This window comes from Cataglyphis hispanica, chromosome 7 (genome assembly GCF_021464435.1).
Source record: "Cataglyphis hispanica isolate Lineage 1 chromosome 7, ULB_Chis1_1.0, whole genome shotgun sequence".
Taxonomy (NCBI): Eukaryota; Metazoa; Arthropoda; class Insecta; order Hymenoptera; family Formicidae; genus Cataglyphis; species Cataglyphis hispanica.
The window spans coordinates 1,302,897-1,326,874 of NC_065960.1; the positions used below are offsets into that span (position 1 = coordinate 1,302,897).

The following is a 23,978-nucleotide window of genomic DNA, read 5'->3' on the forward strand; positions in this document are numbered from 1 at the left end:
CAGTTAACAAAGTAAAGTACTTACGGAATCTTGCTTTAGCAACATGTGGTTTGGTCGGATCACTGGGCTCCGACGGTCCAGCCTTGTTAACAGCGCGAACACGGAATTGATAAGTGGAACCTTTTTTCAAGCCGGTAACGCGGCCTTTAGGTTGTGGGGAGTCCGTGACGACAGCTTCCTCCCATTGCGAGGAGGGTTTCTCCTTCTTCTCGATGATATAGCCAGTGATCGGTGCACCGCCGGTATTTTTCGGAGGTTCCCATTTAAGATCAACGCGATCGACGTCCCAATCTTCCAATTCTGGTGTTCCAGGTTTGCTTGTGACATCTGTTAAAATGTGTTGATTATTCTCAATTCAAAAATATTTTTTATTATATTTTTTCTAATTTAATTTATGTTACGTAATTATTTAATTTTTACGTAATTTATTTAATATTTTATTTTACATTAATATTTTATAACTAATTTTTATTTTGATTAATTTAGTCTATCCAAAAATTTTTCATTTATTTGACACAATATTAAAAATTTACCATAAGGATTCTTTGCAAGCGTGGAGCTATCTGTCACGAGCGGCTCTGATTCTCCTTCTTCATTCAGAGCCTTTACTCTGAACTCATACTCATGTCCTTCTTGAAGACCTTTTATGTCCATCTCGGTATCCGCAGTACGACCGACAGGTATCCATCTGCCAGTCGTTTTGTCCAGTTTTTCCACTTGGTAGCCAGTGATCGGCTTGCCGCCGTCGTCCTCCGGCTTACCCCATTTAAGTTTGCAACCGTTCTTCGTGACGTCCGACACTTTAAGCGGTCCTTTTGGTTTCCCGGGAGCAGCTATGTATAAAAATAAAATAATTTAATTTAATTTAAAAAAATTTTTTTAATAATATATCAAAATAATATTAAAAAGAAGATACTTCTGTATAAGCCACTCACATAATATCGTTACTTCAACCTCTGCCTCGTCCTCGCCGTGAGGATTGACAGCTTTGATCTTCCACACACCGGTATTCTTCCGCACGCTATCAGAGATGGTAAGCTTCGTGTTGTAATCGATGTTAACTATCTCAATGTTCTCTGCGGATTTCACTTCATTACCGGCGTGATACCACTTAATCTCCGGCGGTGGTTCGCCGCGCACATCTACGTCGTACTTGACGAGTTTGCCGGCTCGCACGATAATCGGTTTCAAGTTAGTTCTATCGATCCTCGGTTTCACTAAAGCAAAATTATAAAACACGACATTATTTCACGGTATATATTAGAATAATAAAATGTAATATTTTTTTATAACATCATCTTTTTTTTGAGGGGGAGGGGGAAACTTACGAGCTTTATGCTTGCAGATTTGCATCTTCGATGCATCTGACGGCGGCGAAGGTCCGGCTTTGTTCACAGCGATGACTCGGAACTGATATTCGCCCCTTTCTTTCAGATCGGGTACTTTGCCTTCAAGCTGATTTCCAGGAACCTCAATAGCCTTCTCCCAATCAGGCTTATAGCGATCCTTCTTTTCGATAATGTATTTTTCGATCGGCGCACCACCATCAAATTCGGGCGGAGTCCATTTCAAGCTTATGGATTCATTATCGTAATCGGTCACCTCGGGAGTTCCAGGTTTCAAAGGTTCGTCTGAAAGAAAATTGTATTTAAATTTCATTCTGAATTTATCGTGAATTAATATACGAATTCAATTCGTATATTCACTCGTTAAATATAACGGAGATTATATATTCAAAAAATATATAGCAACTTTTTAATATTTAATATTTAACGCAATTAAATTTTTTAATTAAAATCTTGAAGAGATAATTGCGCACAATTTTAATTAAAAAAAAAAACTTTAAACTAATTGAAGAACATGAATAAATAATGCATAATTTTCCGAATTTTTCTTCAGATATTTTGATAAATTAAGGTTTTTTCTTTATATACATCTCAATAAAAAATATCAATATACCATATGGATTCTTTGCGATGACGCCGCGCTCGCTTTCCAGAGGCTCGGAATCGCCCTCGTCGTTGACAGCTGTCACCCGGAACTTGTACTCGCTTCCGGGATTCAGGCCAGTCACTTCAAATTCCGTGATCGGCGAATTTCCAGGTATTTTGCCCACTCTGACCCATTTTCCAGTTTTTGTGTCCATCTTCTCGATCTCATACTCTTTGATCGGCACACCACCGTCATCTTCCGGTTTCTCCCATTTCACCTTGGCCGTGGTGTTAGTGACGTCGCTTACTTCTAGAGGTCCTCTAGGAGCACTCGGTTTTCCTGCAACAAGAGATTTAGTGCTTGAATTAAGATTTTTTTTTAATACTCTATAATGAGTTTTTTCTTTTTTTAAATCATGTAACTAATATAAAAATGTAAAACTTTAATTAAGTTATATTTTAAATTGTTAATGAATTATTGCATATACATTTTAATTTTTAGATTGCATTACAAAGAAAAATCAAGTTTGAAAATTAGAAATTTACCAAGTACTGTGAGTTCGACGGTTTCCTCATCCTTGCCGTTAGCGTTTTCGGCGATTAGGGTATATTTTCCGGTATCCTTGCGCATCACATTGATGATCGTGAAATCTGTATGATAGTCGACATTGTCGATCTTGATACGTTCGGTATTGGTCAGCGGAATATTATCTCTCCAAATCCACTTTGTTTCCGGCGGTGGTTCACCCGTCACGTCCACAGACCATTTATGCGTGCGACCAGCCTTGATGATGATGGATTTGAAGTTGGTCCGATCGATTCTTGGTCTCACTAAAAAAAATTATTTTTTAATTTTTAAGAGACATATATCTTTCTTATAAATTAATTAAGGATTCTTTTTATTTGAGAAATATAAAATATTTCCAAAATATATCATATTTAATTACCTCTTAAAAAATAAACATCTAACAAGAATGAGATTATATAAATGGCAAGTTTATAATAAGTTTGATAACTTACTTTACTGCAAAAAGCAATTTTTTGATAATTATAAAAACTGTGTCAAAAGAAGAAGGAAGAGAGGGAAAAGATTTAGATTAAACCATAAAAATTTCAACTTACAATTCCTGTGTTTGCAAAGATGATTGTCCGTGGGCTCGCTGGGCTCGCTAGGACCAGCCTTATTGTGAGCACGAACACGGAATTGATACACCATCTTTTCCTTGAGGCCTTCAACTTTAGCCTCGGGAGTCGCGTCGGTGGTTTTCATCACTTCAACCCAATCGACAGCAAATTTGTCCTTCATTTCGATGGTGTAGTGAGTGATCGGTCTACCACCATCGCTCTTTGGTTTCTCCCATTTCAATGACACGCTGACATTATCGTAGTCGAAAATCTCCGGTTTGCCAGGCTTGCCAGGCTCATCTGTCAAAAAAAAAAAAATGTATAAAGCATAAAACACACTGTTCTAATATATAACAAAATAAAATTTAATTAAATTAATAATATTTTTATTATCTAATTTAAAACTATTAATCGTCAGCAAAATCAAATATATGTTCTTACCGTAAGGATTCTTTGCGAGAATAGCTTCCTCAACCTCTAAGGGTTCGGACTCGCCTTCTTTGTTGACCGCTTTGACACGGAACTTGTACTTTTTCTTCGGTGTCAGCCCAGAGAACGTAAAGGTTTTCTCATTGGGACCGACTTCTCCTGCTGGAATCCATCGTCCAGTATCTAAGTCCATCTTTTCCAACACGTAACCCGTGATATCGGTACCGCCATTGTCTTCGGGTGAATTCCATTTGACCTTGACATGATCGGCGCGGACTTCTTCCACTTTGAGAGGTCCTAGCGGAGACGATGGTTTGTCTGCAGAAAAAATAAGATGCGATAATTATAAACTCAAGATACTTTAATAAATTTTATTTTTAAAACTCTATAAAAGAGATAAAAACAAATAATAAATTTATAGAATTTTAAATAATTTTTATACAATTTTACTAATATTTAATCTTGAATTTTGTGTTATTAAATTATTTATTTCATAAATTAATTAAAATTAATTTTTAAAAATATTTTTTCTCTTTACTGAAATTTTTATTAAAGAAACATCAATTGAGACTTCAACGACTCGTATGTTAGACACGACTTACCTAAAACGACGACGTCAGCAATGCTCTCGCATGTACCGGAACTGTTTGTCAACACCAATTTGTATTTTCCGGAATCAGGTCGGGTAGTCTTTCTGACCGTCAATACAGTATTTCTCTCATATTTGTCGATCGTGATCCTCTCGGCTGCGTCTTGGACAATCTCCTTTTGACCGAGGAACCAGTGTACCTCCGGATCTGGTTCGCCAGCATACTTAATGTCATACTTGATGATCTGGCCCTTTTTGACAACCAGATTTGTGAGACCATCGCCGACGATGTACGGTTTGACGAATCGGCATTTGGCAATGATCGGCTTCGTGGCGTCGGACGGTTCTCCGGGACCGGCCTTGTTCACCGCTCGTATCCTGAATTCGTATTGCGTGCCTTCCTTGAGACCGTCAATAGTCGCTTGAGTAACGTCGCCCTCGATCTCTTTGCCCTTCACCCATTCCTTGCCGAATTTCTCTTTGTACTCGATTACGTAACCGGTGATCGGTGCACCACCGTCATTCTCTGGTTTCGTCCACGTCAAGTCAGCATGATCCTTGTCCCAGTCGGTTACATCGACGTTCGTCGGTTTGCCTGGCTCATCTGTAAAGACAAAGCTTTTGTTTTTTATTCTATTTTAAACTGGCATACTTAGCATAGATAGTAAAATCAAAATGTAAAAATTTCTGAGATCCGATTATTAGAATTAATCTTTATATTTAAATAAATTTACTTTTTAATTACACTTTAATTTTACAAAGATAATAATAAATTTTGATTAGTACAGGTTTGATATATTTACCCCATGGATCCTTGGCTAAGACAGGCTTGCCGAACATTGCCGGTTCGCTGGAACCGAGCTTGTTTATGGCCCGTATGCGGAATTTGTACTCCTTCTTCGCAACAAGATCTGCAACTTTGTAGACACATTTCTCGCCCGACATGACCTCGCCTACGTTATCCCACTGAGATTTCAAGCTGAGATCGAGACGCTCGATAATGTATTTCGTGATAGGAGTGCCGCCATCATCTTTAGATGGCTTAAACGATACAACGCAGGAGTTCTGGAAAATCTCGTTGACCTCGACGTCGTACGGCGGAGATGGAACATCTGAAGAAAATAATTTAAAAATAAAAAAATCACGAAAATGCAAGATATTTTTTTAATTAATTAAAAAAAAATATATATATAAACCTTGCATAACAATGTTGACGTCCTTTACTTCTTCGCCTTGATTGTTTCCGATCTTTATCTGATAGACTCCAGATGACTCGCGCTGAGGTTTCTTGATCTTATACGTAACTTTGTCCTCGCCGACAACGATCTCAACATCCTTGAGAGGTAGCGGTTTACCATCTTTCATCAGTTTTGCTTCTACTTGACTCTGCTTGGTGCCATCGACTGTATAGATTAGAAATATAAATGTCACAACTTGTAATCCAAAGCATATATTTATGCATTGTTATATTTTTTAGAATTCTCTTATATCTTATTGTCTTTCTATATCAAACTATAAATCATAAATATAATTAAATATAATCAAAATTTGATATAAAATATTAGTAAAATATGCAAAAATAAAATATAAGTAAAATAGAGAGAGCCATCACCTTTAAAAGGCACAACAAAGATCAGTGGTGAACTGCAAGGCCCTTCGACCTTATCGGGGAAATCGACGATAGGCTTGCTCTCGCCCTTCTTCACGGTGAGTTTGCAACTGCTGGTCAGCTGACCGCTCTCGCACATGATTTCACCGTCGTCCGTCATCTCCACTTTGTTGAAGATCAATTGATGTTTACCACCGCCGAGATTCTTGATCTCTACTCTCTCGTTGGGCTCGATCTTTTGGCCGTTGAAGTAGAATATGGCTGGTGCGGTCTGATCCTGAAGCTCAACGTCCAACACCAGCTTCTCTCTCTCTATCGCTACCGTATCCTTCAACTTCTTGTTGAAGCGATTGGCATCTGCGATTTTTGCACAAGAATGATTTACATAATTTTAATGATTTTTTTCCGAGATTGAATAATTGAGGATAAGTTAAAGTAATTTTGTTACTTACAATTAATCACGATTTCCGCTTCTGTCTTATCGGCATTGCTCACACAAGAATACAGCCCGGCGTCGGTGACTTTGCAGTCTTTAATGATGAGCTTTCGTTTCCTGCCATCTTCCTTGATCTGCACTCTAATAATGCAAGAAATTGTTTATATAAAGCACTCAGAAAAGAGGTAAATAAGTGAAAAATCAATTATTAATTTAAATTACCTTTTGTCAGGTGTAATCGCTTGGTCACCCTTAAACCATTGAACTTCACCCGCAGCATCGTCGAGTTCGCAAAGCAAAGTCAGTGTCTCCTTTTCTACCAGCTGCTGATGCTTCAACACTTTGACGAACTTGTAAGGATATTCTGAAGAAAAGAAATTGTCATAAAATTTTGTAAGCTCGACAAAATCATATAATATAAAAAAATATTATATATATATTAAATGCATTATAATATTAAAATTATATCTCTTACCGACTACAGTGAGAACAGTGTCAGTCTTGTCCGTCTGTTTGTTTATCTTGCAAGTATATTCGCCACTGTCCTCGAGGGTTGCGCTCTTAATCGATAGCCGGCATACACCGGACATGTCTTTGGAGATGCTGTACTGATCTCCATCCTAAAGAATAATATTTAACATCAAAAAGTATCCAAAATATTGTATCATTCAAATTTTTACTGCGATAAATTACCTCGAGTTTCGTCTTGCCTTTGTACCAAGAAACTTGCGCCAGATTTGAACTGACTGTACACTCCATGTAAGTCTCGTGCTTAGTGAAGCCACTGCTCTTCTTCGGCAGCGGTTTCGTAAACGTGAACGTTGGATCAGGTTCTGAAATTTTGAGATATTATAAAGATATTTTTTTTTCTATAAAAAATATTTTATTGAAAACAAGAGTTTAGTACAAAAAAATACATACCATCCACGTTGAGGAACCCTGTGCTGGACACACCGGCAATTTCGATCGTGTATTTTCCAGTATCTTCGACTTTAGGTCCAGTGATGATGAGCTGATAACAATCTTCCTCATTTTTAAATTTATATTTGGCCGATGCGAATAATTCCTATACAAAAAATAAATAATCACTATTTATTCTACTTTCTCATAATTATAGAAAATATATTAGATATAAAATTTTTTAATTAAAAATTAAAATTAAAAATTAAATTTTGCAGCAATATAAAAATAAATAATATTAGATAAATTATTTCTTCCAACACACTCACGTCCTTTCGGAAGAACCATTTCGGTTTGCAATTCGGTTTCGAAAAGTTCGCTTCGAAGACGACCTTCTTGTCCTTGCCCTCCTTGGCATATTGATCCACCAGTGGCTTCAAGAAGCTCTCTTGTTTCTGCGAAAGAGAGAATTATCAATCAACTATGAATCACGTTCGTGAATTTAGCCGAGGAATTCCACAGTAGTAATATCGTTCAACATCGACAGCTTTGCCAGGCGATACAATAAAAGTAGAAGAAAAAAATCGATGAAAAAATCGAAAAAAACACTGCCGCTGCCTCTCCGTACGAATAGGAGAACGGAGGGTAACAGACGGCAAAAAAAGACGAAGTCTTCTTGAATACTTCGAGAGAAAGATACTCTAGACAAAAAAATATTCTAGAGAAAAACATAGAAAAATTTGCAAGAAGCTCGATCGATCGTTCGTCGGCTGGACCGGACATTTTCAAGCCTGTAACTCGTCATGCTTATTACTGTTAAGATTGTTAAACAGTTTTGTGAAAGAGAAGAATCAGAATAGGCTTTCTCGAGAAGAATATTCGTCACTGCTCGAGCAAGAAGATGCGCGAGAAGATAATTGCTGAAGAAGCCGCCGCTTACGATACATTCAAAACACATTGATGATAAAAGATATTATATATTTAATATTAAGAATTCCAAATGTGATTATCGTCGTGTTTTTTCAATACATTGAAAAGAGATATATTTTCAATAGTTTTATTTTATAAAATTATTATGTGTCCAATATCAATTTTATAATCTAAAATAGAAATGAAAATATTAATAACGTAAAGATGTAATATATATTGTGTAGGTATGAATTTAAAATTAATACACAAAATATGTATATTTTGTTTAATTTAATTCATTAATAATTATTATAAAATTTATTATAAAAATTCTTTTTTTTTAACTGCCTAAATTAACAAATTTCTTCATTATAAAAATAATCACAAATTAGAATTCCTTTAAATAAGTTTTAAAATTATACAGAATATGTTTATCGGCAGAATAAGAGAAGAATTAGAAAAGATAAAGTTATATAAAGATTGAAGAGAGTGCAATAGTGGAAACAAAGTATAACTTCGATTTAAAAAAATTAATTAAAGGATAATAAAGATCATTAATCGAAGCCATAGAAGAGAAGTAAAATTTGAAGAGAAACAATTAATTTGTACAAAAGTATTGTCGAGTGAAAGAATGAGAGAGTTCTCGAGCGAGTCAGAGAAAAAAGATAAACAGATCGTCGAGTTTCGGAGACTGTTTGAGACAAACAGCGACAGGCAAACATCGACAGTCAATATCACGTGATATTATCGATGAAATAATTCGATTCATGTAAGAATCGGCCCAACCTCCGTCTTGGTGAAGTGATGCAGGATCGGCCAGTCGGGAATTAATTCGGCCAGAGATGGCCTACGCGATCCACTATTCTAGAAACAACAAAAGGCAAATCCGCAATCACAGTACCTTCTCCTCACGCGGTTGTCAATCTTACTTGCTGATCGCTTTTCAGCAAAAAGTCCCTGGGCTTTTATTCAGATTTTTTGTTGTCAATGCTATTTTACAGTTTTGTAGTTCTAATTATTTCGAACTTCTTGGATAAATCATTGATATTCTAAATTATTCGTGATTAGCACTATGTACGGTTAAAATTATTAAATAGTTAAATATAACAGTTACAATATATGTATATACAATTATATATACAGTTACAATAATTATTAAGCTATAAATTATTATAATCTTATTCAAAGTATATTTCGTTAAAATATTTATTAAATATAATGTGCAGCTATTATCAGTTTTTAGTTAATGGTAGTTGTTTTTCTCCTAATTGCATTGATATTTTTGTAATTTTGCTAGTCACATAACTCAACAGAGCGAAATGCAATAACGAAGAATATCTAAAATGTCTTAAATCTAAATAATTTATATAATTTATTAAAAAATGTGAGATATGATTAAATATTGTTAATACTTTAGTTTAAAAAATATCTACGAAAGCGTATGATTACATGCATGATGATAAGTGTATGTGATCATTTTTAATTAAGCCAAGCATGAGAAGCATGGATGATTCAGCCGCGATTTATTAATTTTTATTTCTGCTACGTGAATTTATATATTCACATATTTGTTTTATACAGTTTCTCACAATTTATAGAAATTACTTGGAAAAGCGCAGGCCAAAAAAATGATTCATTAAAAATTATAAATCTTAATTAATTTTAATCTAATCATTATGTTTTTCGCAAAATTCTGATTAGATCAATTATATAATTTTAAAATTCGTGCGATTAACTGGCTCCTGTCATGTTTTTATTGATTTATTTGGTTTACATCCTTAGTCGAATTGATGTGATCCGTTTCAATAAAACAATGAGATCAATTACAGTTATATATCTTTCAAGCGCTAGAATTCACATCGCGCAAGAATTGATCTCTTTGTCATGTAATGCACGATGCAAGTTTTTCTGTCTTTTTATATTTCGCTCAAAGCGTCACGTTTAAAAAATTTCAAAAACACGGGTATTCTGGCAAATTATACTCATAAAGAAGAAATCAGAACATAAAATAAATCTTATTTTATTCTATATTCTTTTTTTTTTTTGTAATTTTAATTTATTTTTTATGTAAAAAAAGACCTAGTTCTTTAATCCGCGATACATATTTTGAAATATATTTAATTAACCTGAATACACCGTGGAAATAAAAGCCTTGCGGGGGCAGTTCTGCTCTCTGTTTTGTGGTTTTTGGATTCTAATGCAAGGATGTGTTGCTTTAAAGATTTGTTTTTCGCGAACCTTCTCCTTGACGCATGTCGCTAGTTTTGGCCAGTCGACGATTAGCTCCTGCAAACTTGGCCTGCGCTGAATGTCGAAGATGTCCTGCATGCCCGGACATACACACACATTATGGTTAATGCCACTCTTTTATAGCCACTCTAATAGCAATCGTCAAAGAACTCTGATTAAAAAAAAAAATATTTGATAAAAAAGAGATTTTAAAAAAAAAAGAAAGATAAATTAATTTTTTTTCAATTATATAATGCGTTTTTTATATGTATAGAAAACATATGTATTAAACATTTGATTCGACATTTGAAACTGCAGAATTGAGCATATCAGAGTTCTTATCTTTTACTATGATAGAGTTCTACGCGTTTAGAGATAATGCTTCCCTCAATATGAGATATCACATGCGAAAAATTTGGAATGTTATCGATTTCATCACACGTTTCATTGACAGTTCATGTCCTCTTTTTTTTCTTTCAGTTACATTAATAGTCGTTGCTTATTTATAGAAAAATGTAAATCTGTATTAATCGCGCAAATTGAGAGAAGTTGTAATTTGCAGTATTAACTCTAAATTATACGTATAATAAAAGTGCACACGTTAAGGATAAAAAAGAAAGTTACATCGCTTGTGCGACAAAGGCAGAGGAAAACTGAAGAATTTATTGACATAGTTAAGATTTCTTCTCATAAAATTTTTACTCTTTCAATAACAGTCAAGATTCGGCAATTTCCTTAGCAATTTCCTAATTATTCTTGTAATTAATTATTAACTTTAAAAAATGAGAAAGCAGACGGTGAATTCTAATGTCAATATTCAACTGTTCGTCATCGTTATATTCCGTCATCATATTTTTAGGGTTCACTAAATAAGGTCGGAAAAAACCTTGAGCCAGCTCCAGTTACTTTCACCCTTCCTGACTAGAGAAATTCGAAGGATTTTCACACCCTCCGTCATGATCACTATTTCCTCGCCTTCTTGAAACCAGCTCGGTCCATGTAGCTCACTTTGTAACGACTGAGAAGACAGAGGTAGAGAAAGAAGAAAAGAAGAGAGAAGAACGGATAAAAAGTATATTCCGAGGTTTCAAAGATAGACCATCGCATAAATTATGTTTCAGCAGATCAACAATGCAGTGAAGTCGTTGTTATTCCCATGCTAAATAAAAAAAATTACGCGTTTTTTTTTTAACTAATCATTTGACAAAATATCATTCTGTAACTGTATTCCAAAGTGAAAGAAGATGAAAAAATTCTATTCAATAAAAACGTGTTTTAAATCTTGTAATATAATTGATGAATTAAAAATAAATGAGAAAATAATTAAAAAACAAAAAAGTTATGACGCAGATAATTTGATAGATGTTAAATTTATGTTATTATTGCTATATCACCTGTTCAGGATGTTAATGACTGAAATCACGTTATGTGCATTACATCGATGATTTGCGACTGTAAATACGATGCGTAACCAACTTCCTCTTAAAAAAATATCACGCAAATCAATTTTGTTCAAGTTAAACTTATCTTAAAGCCAAAAATTTCATTAGTATTCTAATTAAAGGCTTATTAAATTATTTATAAAATAATATTTATATCATAATATCCACATGCGCGCATATGTTTGCATGTACAACCAAATCAGAACACATACCTTTTCCACTTTCTTCAACGCCGGCAGAGGCTTCTCGACTTCTTTCAAATCCACCTTTTCTTGCTCGGCCTCCTCTCGTCCCCATTTTTGATACTTTCTCTTCTTCAACATAGCACGGAAGTCCATGCCACTGGCGTCTATCATAAAATTGTTCGTTGAAGATAAAATTTAGGATATTAATGCAACTTTTGTACTAGCATAGTGTATGAAATATTAAAGTTAAAAAATTCATATATTTAGTATAGTATTACAATATTTTTTTTATTTATAAGTAAATATTAAATAAAAACGCGCGTTATAAATATTTTGTATTTATATTCTCAAGCTTTGTTGTCGATTAGATTAAATCGACTCACCGGAAACGTAGAGCTGCATCTCGGCAGAATCCTCGCCGTGGATGTTACTCACGACGATCTTATAAGTGCCCTCGTCGTTGGGCTTCGTCTTCCTCATGCAGAGGGTGATCGTGTTGGTCTCCGAGTCCGTGAGGAACTTGAAGCGGCCACCCTCGATAATCTCGGTAATGCCCTTGTAAAACTTGAAAGTTGGCGCGGGCGTACCCTCCACCGCGACGGTGAGATACGCCGTCGAGTCTGCAAAGAATGTCGATATAAAAGCATTCCTTTCTATTGTAGCCGCAAAAATTACGTAGCAATAAAAAATATTATATTGTAATAATTATATTAAAATTATAATTAATATTAAAATATTTTACAACAAATATTTTGTATGATATTGAGAAAAAAAAATTCAGTATAATATTACTTACACAGAGTCATAAATATCGTACAAGATATTATATCAAAATTTGAAAGAAAAATCTTTTATGTTCGAAGCTTCAGAGTTCGCTAGGACTAACGAGGAGCAACATGCATTACCTTCGACGGCGGAGTACGATTCCTGGACATCGACGATCTGGGGTGGTCCAGCTGGTCCGACATCTCGCAGAGGTGTGCTAGGTTGATTGATCTTATTCTCGAGGTCCGCCACGCTGGGTCTTCTGATGTCCGCTGTGCTCGGACGACGACGCTGCGTCATTTGAATGAGAATGTGAGCAAATTTGTGCACACGCTTTACCTCTTCGTGTTTGACATTGACATTCGACAAGCTTTCGAAGGAAAGCAAGAAAGATTAAAGCACGACGCGACACGGCAACTTCCGTCAATCTTATATTAATTATGTCAATTATATTGATTTTATTTCAAATTCGTGAAATTAAGAACTGCAAATTACAATTTGTATAATTAACAAGTAATATTATATCGAAAGAGATTGTTAAATATATTAAATTATTTCTTAGAAATCTTTTAATTTTGAATTTAATTTCGTATCAATAAAAATTAATTTGCATGATTTTATTTCTTCAGATTTTTTTTTTTTTTTGTAAAAGAAAGGATAATTAAAAAAAAATAAATACCAAAACGGAAGATACCTTTATCGTTCAAAAAACTCTACAACTCATGCGAGCATTCGCATGGAAGCATTTATACATTTTAATCATTACTTACGTTTATTTGCATTAATTTATTGTTATTTACAATCAATGATTAATTCACATTATTAATTGGCGTTACAATCGTTAATTCACTGTGTATTAGTCACAAAAATCGAGTAAGATCAATAGGATTAATGACAATGCCACAACAATGTTCTTATTTCAGGATTTACATTGATTAGCAGATGGAATTGATACGAAATGAATTTTACATGATGGTTTTTTCGACTTTTATAGTAATTTCTCCAACCATGTGATTTTAATCACTGCGATTTCAAGGATTTTGCTCATTTTAACGAAGGTGTAATTCTTTCTTTACAAACACCAATCAAACTACACTTTCTCTGTACTTTCGATTTTTTCAATACTTCATCTCTCTATATATTATAATAAATTCTATTTTAAAGATTTTTTATATAATATCAACTTCTCTGCAAAGAGAATATTTCAAATATTAATGTGCTAAATAATTAATTAAACAGAATCCCTTGAATACGCATAGTCGGTGCAAAAGGGAATGTATTAATAACTTAAATGAGAAAATGAAGAAAGCAAAAGAGAGTAATCAAAGATTTTTTTTATGTCATTGATCCAATAAAAGACAAAATGAATGCAGTACCAGAATTAATTTTTGGAAAACTCTTTACGTCTCTTCTGCTTTCAATTTTTTAAATGAATAAGGAATTCATTTGGTCGATGAAACATGTGAGTTTCTATGATGTTATGAGCACGTGATAATTTTCGTGCGTCAACACATATTTGTGCGACAAACGCATTTGTCACGGTGCCGATGCGTGAATCGCGAAGCGCAAGTGCGGATCACAAATACGTGTGGAATAAGAATTTGAAGCCTCGGTACATAACAGTTAATCATTATTTATATAAAATTATCGTCGATCTAAAGATTAAGGCGAGATTAGATTGCACCTGAAGGGATAACTTAGTGTCACAATAAAAAGAGAAAGATATGAATAAAAGAATAAGATTAAAGAATTTTTTTTTTTATTTAATTACAACGCTAAATAAAAAAATATGCCATTATTTTTATTCATTGACGTTATCCCTACTAATGCAATTTATCTTACGATAAGGAACTACGGTGTTGTTAACGATGTTCTTGATTTTTTCTTCCAGATAATAGCTATCGATGTTAAGTGTAAAAATGCAGAATCACATAAAGGAAAACGAAAGATATAGAAATTTGGGGGAAAAAAGAGAGAAAGAGAGAAACGTGAATTCGAAGTAATGAATATGACATGGGTGATCATTTTTACTGCTAATGCGAATATATGAAAATGATTGCTTACTCTGTAAACCGATCTGATCCTCGTTACATCAACTAAATTGCCGTTCGTCTAACGGGAAACTAAATGATTAGGATTATTTACAAAGAGGCACGTTATAGTAAAATATCTACACGACGTACGCACAATTACGATGCCACATTTACGAATCGGAGCGAACAGGATTTATCTCCCATTCTTAAAGTGACATCGTATTTGTTGCGATAAAAGTAAGAATATTTCGATCGAATCTACTTGACACATATAGTGTGAGCACGATGGATATGTTTACACCTATACATAGAGTTCTACACGAATAAGTTATTTCACACATATATCTCTGACATTTATATATATATATATATATATATATATATATATATATATATATAGGAGCAATCCGCTCGGTCCCAAATCTATCGCAGTGATATGCAAAATTGCAAAATTGACTCAAATCTCCAACATAAAATTTTGGTTTCTCAAAACAAATTTATTTGCGATATTTGTTAAATCGTATACAATCTAAAAATAATTTCACGGATATAAATTATTTTAGCAATGTAATACATATGATTGTGTCATTATTAAATTGATCAAAATTCATACCTTCATTATAAAATAATTTTTTACTATTTTATTTTCTTTAATCACGCATATACCGGGGATGTTAAAGACTGCATTGCACCGCGAAAGGTCTAATACCGAGTCTGTGACTACTTGATTTTTAATGGTGGTAGGTTTCACATAAATAATTTTTCTAAATAACAATGAAAAACTGATAGAAAATATTTTATAATAATTTTGTTTCTCCTTAATTATTATAATATAAGTTAATGCCAATCTTACCACCATTATACATTCGTATCTAAACTGCATCTACAGCCGCATAAAATGTACAGGTGTATCCGCTCGAAAACTAATAAGCATAATTTCTACAGCGCCGTCGAGAGCTTATTCAAACGCTCCGCATTATATCAATCTATATATATATATATATGTGCCTATATTTAATCTAATTACGTATTAAGTCCCTTAATAGGAATAATAATTTGTATATAAATCGACACAATGCGAGAGCGCCATTTAAAAGCACATCGTCGGCGTTGATTATCGTGACAAGTGCTCTTTGCAAAATATTTATAAACACATACAGATTTCGAATAATACCCAAAAAGTTTGTGCATTAATTTTTTTGTTAATTCAATAAGCGATCTCTTTTTAACAAAAAAATGTAAAGAAAGTGACAAGGCGTCGTAAAAAAAGTAGTCTTATTTTTTAAATTGATTTTAACCAAATTTTGACAAAATTTTAATTTATATTTAAATTTAAATTTAAATTTATATATATCTTTATTAAATCATAATCGCCCCTCGATATTAATCAATTTAATCCACAAACAAAGTTTTCGAATGTTATTCGAACACATTCTGTATAGTTAAATAGTTTCCAAAATTTGAAGCACGCAATAAATATAAGAAAAAAAAAATATATATCGAGATAACGTACGTATAAAAATGTACATGATATAAAATAATATAAAAATATACATAAAATATGCATACACGCACAACAGAGACATTGTGCTAACCTCTTTGTCCTGCAGCGCGCCTGGTCGGCCGGGCTTAGTCTGTGTGTGGTGCGTGAAAAAACAAAAAATGAGATAGAGACAGAGGTAGAGACACAGAAAGGGGGACAGAGTGAGAGATTAGAGCTCGAATTCTGGGGAAAAAAAAAACGGGCGGTTCACACGGTGGTGAACTCGTGAACAGAGGGGGGCTGTTTCGATGCGGGGGAGATGAGGGGGGCATCTTTATCAATATGAGAGAAAAAAAAGAGCTCAGATTATTGATCAGTGAATTATTTGCCAATGTACTCTCTTTCACGAACATGTAAGAAGTATTAAAAATCAATATTATAAAGTTGCGATATATTAAACCGCATTGTGGGGTTGAAAAAGTAGCGGCTAGCGTGTTTACAGTAGCGGCAGCAGCAGCAGCAACAATCTCAAAAAGTTCAGTTAACAAAAAATTTCGCAGAATTATTTTTTTATTATTAATATTGTCATCATCCCTTATCATCATCATCATTATTATCATTATTATTAATATTATTATTGCCGTCCCGCGGTAACGCATAGCGTTGCTTTTGCCTCTCTCTTACTGGGGTCATCGTCGCCGAGTACGTTTTAGTTTTCATTTAGTTGCTGGACTTTCATTGTTTTATCTTTCTGGGTCAGAAGAGGTTGGGGGACGGCGAGACAAAGGGGCAAAAAAATGTGTTGCTCAAAACAGAGATAAAGAAATCATTTGGGGGATGGGGAATGGAGGCGCAAAAAAATTTAAAAATTCAAAATAAATGATCGAGGACCGTGGAAGAAAAAGAACAGAGCAAGATAATTATATCTTCTGTATTAACAGAAGATCGTTGGTGAGACGGTATATATTTTGAGCAGGTAAGCTTTGTGTTATAGCGAACACAAATCTCACCTTTGCGTCCAACACTTCACCGGGCCGTAATTTTCCCAACTGCAAAAATCACATAAGGGTCAGGTGATTGACGTGATTGCTCGTCATCGTGGAGATTTTCTCTTTGTCGTTTCTCTTTGGCAACGCGACTTATTAATTTTTCTCCGATATATTTAAAACAGGACGGACGTCAACATTTGCGTTTCTCTTTATTTTTTAAGACACAATTGACGCTAGAAGCAAAATTGAAAAAAGAAAAAAAAAAAATGTTCCTGCGTGCTTGCCTGGCCATCTGTTAAAAGTTAAGGAGGGAATCGATTCTTCTTACCGAGTTGAGTTAGGGGCTGTTTTAATTATTTGCTCGAAATTCGCCAGAATCTCGATAAATCCAGGAAAACGGGGCATTGAAAGTATTATAAGGGAAAGAAAGAGAGAAAGAGAGAAGGATTGAAAAGAGACGAATACAATTAGGGAAGCTTTTCGAGGCTAGCCTTACCAACGTTCCGACAGCTTGTGCGTTTGCATTTCTTTGCGGTGCATTGCTACACGACAGTGCAATTGGGCGGTGCACGATGCCAGCTGATACGTCAGTGAGTTTAAATGCGACCAAATCGATAGTATCATCGTGTGCGTAATTGCATGAGAGACACGAGTCTCTAGTCGTCGTTCGCAAGAATAATCTGAGAACTGCATCTCGTTTATCTCGAACTTATCATCGTTTTCTTGAAACATTGCAATCATAGGAATCTTATCATAAAAATTTGCGCTATACATAATTTTATATATAATTGTCATTTTGTGTACAAAATTTTAATTCAAATTATTATTTTCTTTATAATTTAAGACTATTATTTTAAAAAACGATTGATATTAACGTTCAAGATAATCGACTAGAGAAGCAAGGGCGTATCAACGGCTTATCTTCAGGTTACAAGATTATCTTAATGAACAGTATCGTACATCTATATAATAAAATATCTCCATATGCATAAAATTGATAATAAATTTTATCTATAAAAAAAATAAAAATTTTACTTGGGTCCGACTCGTAACTCTTTTATTCTCATGCGACAGATTCGCGAATCTGCCTGATTCACGGATCGGTATGCACAGCAATAAATCAATTTCGTTTGATAATGAACGTTGGCAGAACGAGGTACCAAGTGTCTTACCAGACGGCGAAGCGGCCGTCTAGATTGTCAGGAGTGATTCAAACGTCGTGTCGCACTACTTGGGACATTTATTAGCGCCGATGGTGTCTACGGTGACGAAGTGCTTGCCAAGACTCGGTGATCTACGAGTCGAAATGTAAGCCAGGAAGCGAGCTCGCGGAACCTTGTAACGCGAATGATTAATCACAAGTGGACGCGCCCTGACTTCGTCCGAGATGCTCCTTCTGTCTCGTATTATTAATTAATTAATTAATTAATTATTATTGTTGTCAAGAGTTGTGAGGGTACAGTGTGCATAGAGACCCGGTTGCAACAGATCCGTGCCAGATGCAGAGATGCATTCGATTTTTATGCGCTGATCAAGTCCCGAATTAAATGCGTTGAAACATCGAATAGCGCGCGCGAGAGAGTTTCATCTTTTATTTCAACAAACTATAAAATACAACAGGATTTTGGGGAAAAATATATTTTCCGAATATTTTTCAATGCTAAAAAAAAAAAATAGTAAAACTTTCTCGCACGTGCGACGCATGTGCACGCCGTCGTCGGGAATTTAACGGTCAATGCGACGCTCTCTCTTACTCTTTAATTAATTGATCAAATTATTGTCGTCGTAAAGTGAGCTTTAAATTCGGGACGACGCGTGTGAATTTCGTGCATCGTAAAGTACGACCATAGCGAGTAAATAGTAGTAATGAGCAGGCAAGATCAGGCAAAGAGAATTGTAGATGTCAATTTTCAATAATAAAAGCATATTTTTCTTTTGCAAAAAAAAACGTTCAGATTAACTCTCTTTGCGCGATATTCCGGTGAGTGTATGTGAGAGATAAAGAGAGAGATAGAGAGTGTGCGAGCGAGAAGGATAAGTCGAATAAGTGCAGATTTGGTAGTCGAGTAAGGTTGCAGACGAGCCATTCGCTTCCACATTTGTTCTTTTTTTTTCAGTTATTTATCTCACCTTGCGCTCGTCCACCACCTCGCCGGGACGAAGCTTCCTATGCTCCTATGGACCAAATCTCTATTAACCACTACTGTTAAGTAAACTGCAATGGGTGTGTGTATGTGTGTACGTATGTGTACAATGCTGTAACATGTCTATATTATTTAATTGAACCGATTTAATAGAGTCGAAATTCATTCCACCGCCGTCGCGGACGTATCGAAGCGCGTTCCTGTATGCTTCATCTTTATCTTGAATCCGAACCAAGTCTCGGGAAATATATAAGCTAAAATTAATTATATCAAAGGCTACATGTCTGCTTAATTTTGGTAACTTTAATTAATAATGCTCTGCTATTTTCATTCGCAAAACATAGTTCTTGTTGTAGCAGAGCGTAACTAAAAATATCACATATTTATCACGGTTTTGTGATGCTAATTATAATCCGCGAAGAAGAGGAAAGAGATTGTTAAAAAATATTTATATTATCTAAAATTATCGAATGTACTTCTCGCGGGAACGCTTTCGATCAGTCTCGCGTTCAGCTAAAGTAATACCACGTGATCGGCAATTATCCGTGTTTCTTCGACGTTCTCTTCAGGAGGAATCGTTTAGCTCTTCGGATTCCGGCTTTTTGCAAGTCGATGCGCACCGATTTTCAACATCCTCGATATTACGACTCGAAGAGATCGCTCTCCTTTTCATTTCCATTTTCTTTTCCGGTTGAAGGAACGCCTCTACTAGCGTTCAACAGGGCTCGATTTTTTTTTTCCCGAGAGGAAACGAGGAAGGGAAGGAATATGCTTCAGAAGCTGGCAAGAACTTTGGATCTCTCGCTTGGTATAAAGGGTTCTAATCTAAATCTCACGCCTTGCTGACACTAAACGCCACGTGCATCGCTCGACGAACTCGTCGTCGGGGAGATTCACGTCGGCGCGTATCTATCATTAAGTATCATCACGAGTACGACCACTAGATCATCACTGACTTACACTCTACGAAATCCAAAAAAAAGCTACAAAGAAGATTCTAGCAGTAGCCGACCAGCAGTAGCTAATCGTTTACTTATACGTTCAAATATTTTATTCATTAATTGTCTAATGGGACTATGCGAGCGCTTTGCACTCTGAAATATATTATCAATAATATAGTATGCTATTGTAGAGAAAAAAAAAACAGTCCATAATTATGCATATTAAATTAATTCTCACAAAGCACGTGTATAAATTTGTATCAAAAATGTAAATTTCTCTATTAAAATAAACATATTTCCAGTTACATGGTTGATACTATTGGATTATAACTATTAATTGTGATATATATTTAAATTTTGTTTCTCGCAAAATTATTCTCTTAATTCTTCCTTATTTTTAAGAGTGCAAAGTGTGCCCTTTTTAGATATCACCCTCTATTGCTTTATGGAATAAAAGATAATTGCAAGTGAAAAAAATTTTATCAATGACGCAATATTTACGATTGCAAAAGTATATATTAAACAAACAAAATTTATATAATACTGAATGATGATTTAATATTCTATTAAATTGAATTCACCATGTCATACAACCTATTTTTGAACTTTGAAGATTTTGAACTGATTGAGACAATATCTGGCGATTTGACAAGATCTTTATGATAAATTTAAAGATTTAGCACGTAATAACTTAACGAGCTCTCCCTTTCTTTATATATCATATTTCTGCAAAGCAAATCGGGTGATCTCGTGAGCTCACAAGAATGCAACAGAGTTTAAGCTCGGGAAATCCTGTTTATGTAATCGTTTGATAATTAATTTAAGATATATTTTAATATTGAAAAATGTGAATATAAATACCTTATATAAATTTTATTTTTATATAATAAAGTCTCGATGGGTTTTCTGTTGTACAATTTTATATCCGCGAAAGTTAACTTTTTTAAAAAAATTATGCAGTCGGCGATTTGGAATAATGAAATTGCTCGGTCATATCGGCGTAATATAACGGAAGCCTCCGTCGCATTCTTCAGCTCGGTCCCCTACGAGCTAGTCTATATATCATCGCCGTCATGCAATACATTCCGTAACATACCTCGTCACTGATGATCAGGCTAGGTCTGCGACCCAATTCCTCAGGCGGTATGAGAGAACCGCGTCGACTGCTGGTGCCACTTCCGGGTACTAAGGAGCCCTTCCTGCTGCCGACTGGTGTCACGTCCTTGATCACTTCGATCTTGGGTGTTTCGGGCGCCTTGATCTCCGGTAATTTCGGCTACGATGATCGAAAATCGATCGATTAACTGCGTATACTTTTATTTTAATTTCCGTTCAAAAAATGAAACAAAAAGCTCTCTCAAATTTTGAGGTAATAAAGTTAAAATCACGTACTTTATTTTTCTTTCTCTTTAATAAAGAGATTTAGATTTGTTTCACCAATGATAGAAATTTACTTAAGATTTATTTGATCTAAGTGGCTCAATCTTTTTTTTTATGCATAATAAATTATACATAATAAATTGCAAAAGAAACATAAATGTATTTGGTAAATAAAAAAGTGCAGTGTTTTGTCGAGATATCTAACATGTATCTACTGATGGAACTAGACATTAGAAAATCGCAATTAACGTTAATCGATTCCTAATCAATCTTTGATAACGTTTCAGTTTAATCACCAGATACACTTGAATAATTCCTCGGGATCGCACTCAATGAAGGATCGCAAGCCAACAAAGACCCAAATCAAGGTTTACGATGATTTTTACCGAGATATCGAGTTAATACGATGATCAAATACATTCGCGCACGTAGGGCGATCACGACTGACCCCGCGACTCCCGAATCGCCTTCTAGAATCGCAGGCCCACAGGCGGGGATCGGTCGTAATAAGGCCGAAAATAGCGATCGACGTTTTCCCCATCTTCGTTCAAGACGACGACGTCGACGAAGACGAAAAACCGATTTCAAGGGGGGTGATATACGAGCGTTTATTCGCCAAAATAGTTCTGTCGCGCGCGCGATGGCCGCGCATCGCACAGAAGGCATTCATCGCTTGCCAAGGCGAGATTCAGGCCGGCTGATTATTACACTTTTCGTCCCTACCCTTCCCTCCCCTCTTCATCTTTCGTTCGCCACACATTAATTGCGATTATGCAGATGGAACGATGATATTTATGGCACGGGGACACCGGACTTCAATGCGAACAAAAAATATGAAGGTAGTCTTTTGCGGCTAAGAAGCTTATCAATGCATTTCGTCTAAGTAAGAAAAAAAAAATTTCACCAAAATATTGTCATTAGTTTTATCATAAAAACTGCCTATTTTGAATATGATCAAAGTTATAATCGAATAGAATTAATATAAATATAAATCCGACACAATATTAATATATATAAAGTTCAATTATCAAGATATTTAATATTGAAAAATTAAGAGTGGCATAAAAATAATTAAAATCACTAAAATTTGTTTAATATATAAAGTTGTTTAAGGCCAATTGTATATATCACACATAAGTGTTATATTTTTAGATAATCAGTTCTTGAAAAATCTGCCGTCCCTCCGAGCTCGTGAAACGAGCCACTCTAGTTTGCACCTCGGTTATAATTAAACCGCAAATCGGCCGTAAAAATTAATTATCCTGAACCGCATCTCGCGAACCTCGATCAAAATATGCTCGACAAGCGCGGCGATTGCGAAATTCGCAGGATTTTTCGTGCGCACGATTTCAACGATTTGGCAAAATCATATTCTCTCTTTGCGCGTTATTAATAAATGATGATATTACTCACCTTAGATTCGAATTTCTGCACCATTTAAATTTGGCATCATGAAAATAAAAAAGACATAATTAGTCAAAAATTTAATTAATATAATTTAAATTAATTTTTGTTGCTAGAATTCTTTTATAAATCTACTTTATAAGAACTTGTATATTTAGATACTTTTACTAATTAGAAGGATTATTAATGTAATTTTTTCTTATTTCCAGTCAATTTTGTTACGTGATTATAAATAAGCAACGTGTAAATTAATCAATACATTCTGTGAACAATAAATTAATTAAAGAGTACAACAAATTATGCACATAATATAAAAAAAAGTAATTTATATTATATAAAAACATATATATATATATATATATATATATATATATATATATATATGTATATATATATATAACTATTATACAAAAATTGAGATTAAATTATTAATATTATTTAATATATTTTTATCGCCCAAGATGATTGTTATGTTATCATGTCCATATAAAAAGATTTAACTGTTTTTTTTTTTACCTGTGTGGTTGGTCTATCGAGTTTCGTCTTATCGCGAGGCACATATTCGCCAAACTCGAATTCCTGAGGTTTTTCAAGTACGGGCCTTTCGTAATCTGGAATCTCTGGAAGCTCGTAATCTCCCTCCTTTGTCGCTTTCGATGCTTTCCTCTTCTTTACATCGAGCTTCTCCGCCTTTTCGGTTTTCTGCATGAGAAACAATATAAATATTACAAAATCGTATGAAGATGCGAGGAGCTTGACACTGATTACGGCGCTTGTTTAATTCCCTTTACACAAGTTGCCAGTAACAAATAGAAATGGTTATTGTAATCTTAGAATCATAAAACAATATATTTTTGTTTAAATATAAGATAAAAAATACTGTTTTTAATTGTAACAAAATAAAATAAAATAACTTCTTATAATGCTCTATTTTTATGCTATTTTTCTACAAAATTTTATTAAAGAAAAAAAAAAGATTATATCTTCTACTCATTAGAGAGCAGATAAAATTGAAAATACACAGTCGTTTTGCCTTTATTGATTGCCTAGATTGA

At 34.4% G+C, this 23,978-nt stretch overlaps 1 protein-coding gene across 19 annotated transcripts in view; it reads right to left on the bottom strand.

Moving 5' to 3' along the window:
* The window catches only part of LOC126850889 (twitchin), a 90,163-nt gene that overhangs the window by 30,353 nt on the left and 35,832 nt on the right, over nucleotides 1-23,978 (bottom strand). For 17 of the 19 annotated variants that reach the window (XM_050594317.1, XM_050594313.1, XM_050594316.1 and 14 more), the window contains 26 exons: nucleotides 23,440-23,625; nucleotides 22,933-22,947; nucleotides 21,236-21,415; nucleotides 17,076-17,114; nucleotides 16,178-16,216; nucleotides 12,690-12,840; nucleotides 12,168-12,404; nucleotides 11,812-11,948; nucleotides 7,349-7,474; nucleotides 7,041-7,185; nucleotides 6,813-6,952; nucleotides 6,595-6,739; nucleotides 6,342-6,483; nucleotides 6,136-6,260; nucleotides 5,687-6,040; nucleotides 5,271-5,477; nucleotides 4,878-5,186; nucleotides 4,088-4,678; nucleotides 3,498-3,803; nucleotides 3,054-3,356; nucleotides 2,478-2,762; nucleotides 1,960-2,271; nucleotides 1,329-1,631; nucleotides 936-1,217; nucleotides 534-833; nucleotides 25-327 (listed from right to left, as the gene is read on the bottom strand). In XM_050594317.1, coding sequence (XP_050450274.1) covers nucleotides 25-327; nucleotides 534-833; nucleotides 936-1,217; nucleotides 1,329-1,631; nucleotides 1,960-2,271; nucleotides 2,478-2,762; nucleotides 3,054-3,356; nucleotides 3,498-3,803; nucleotides 4,088-4,678; nucleotides 4,878-5,186; nucleotides 5,271-5,477; nucleotides 5,687-6,040; nucleotides 6,136-6,260; nucleotides 6,342-6,483; nucleotides 6,595-6,739; nucleotides 6,813-6,952; nucleotides 7,041-7,185; nucleotides 7,349-7,474; nucleotides 11,812-11,948; nucleotides 12,168-12,404; nucleotides 12,690-12,840; nucleotides 16,178-16,216; nucleotides 17,076-17,114; nucleotides 21,236-21,415; nucleotides 22,933-22,947; nucleotides 23,440-23,625 — 5,662 coding nt within the window. The remainder of the gene's footprint in view (nucleotides 1-24; nucleotides 328-533; nucleotides 834-935; nucleotides 1,218-1,328; nucleotides 1,632-1,959; nucleotides 2,272-2,477; nucleotides 2,763-3,053; nucleotides 3,357-3,497; nucleotides 3,804-4,087; nucleotides 4,679-4,877; nucleotides 5,187-5,270; nucleotides 5,478-5,686; nucleotides 6,041-6,135; nucleotides 6,261-6,341; nucleotides 6,484-6,594; nucleotides 6,740-6,812; nucleotides 6,953-7,040; nucleotides 7,186-7,348; nucleotides 7,475-11,811; nucleotides 11,949-12,167; nucleotides 12,405-12,689; nucleotides 12,841-16,177; nucleotides 16,217-17,075; nucleotides 17,115-21,235; nucleotides 21,416-22,932; nucleotides 22,948-23,439; nucleotides 23,626-23,978) is intronic. The other 2 variants (XM_050594315.1, XM_050594314.1) reach the window with 2 other exon arrangements.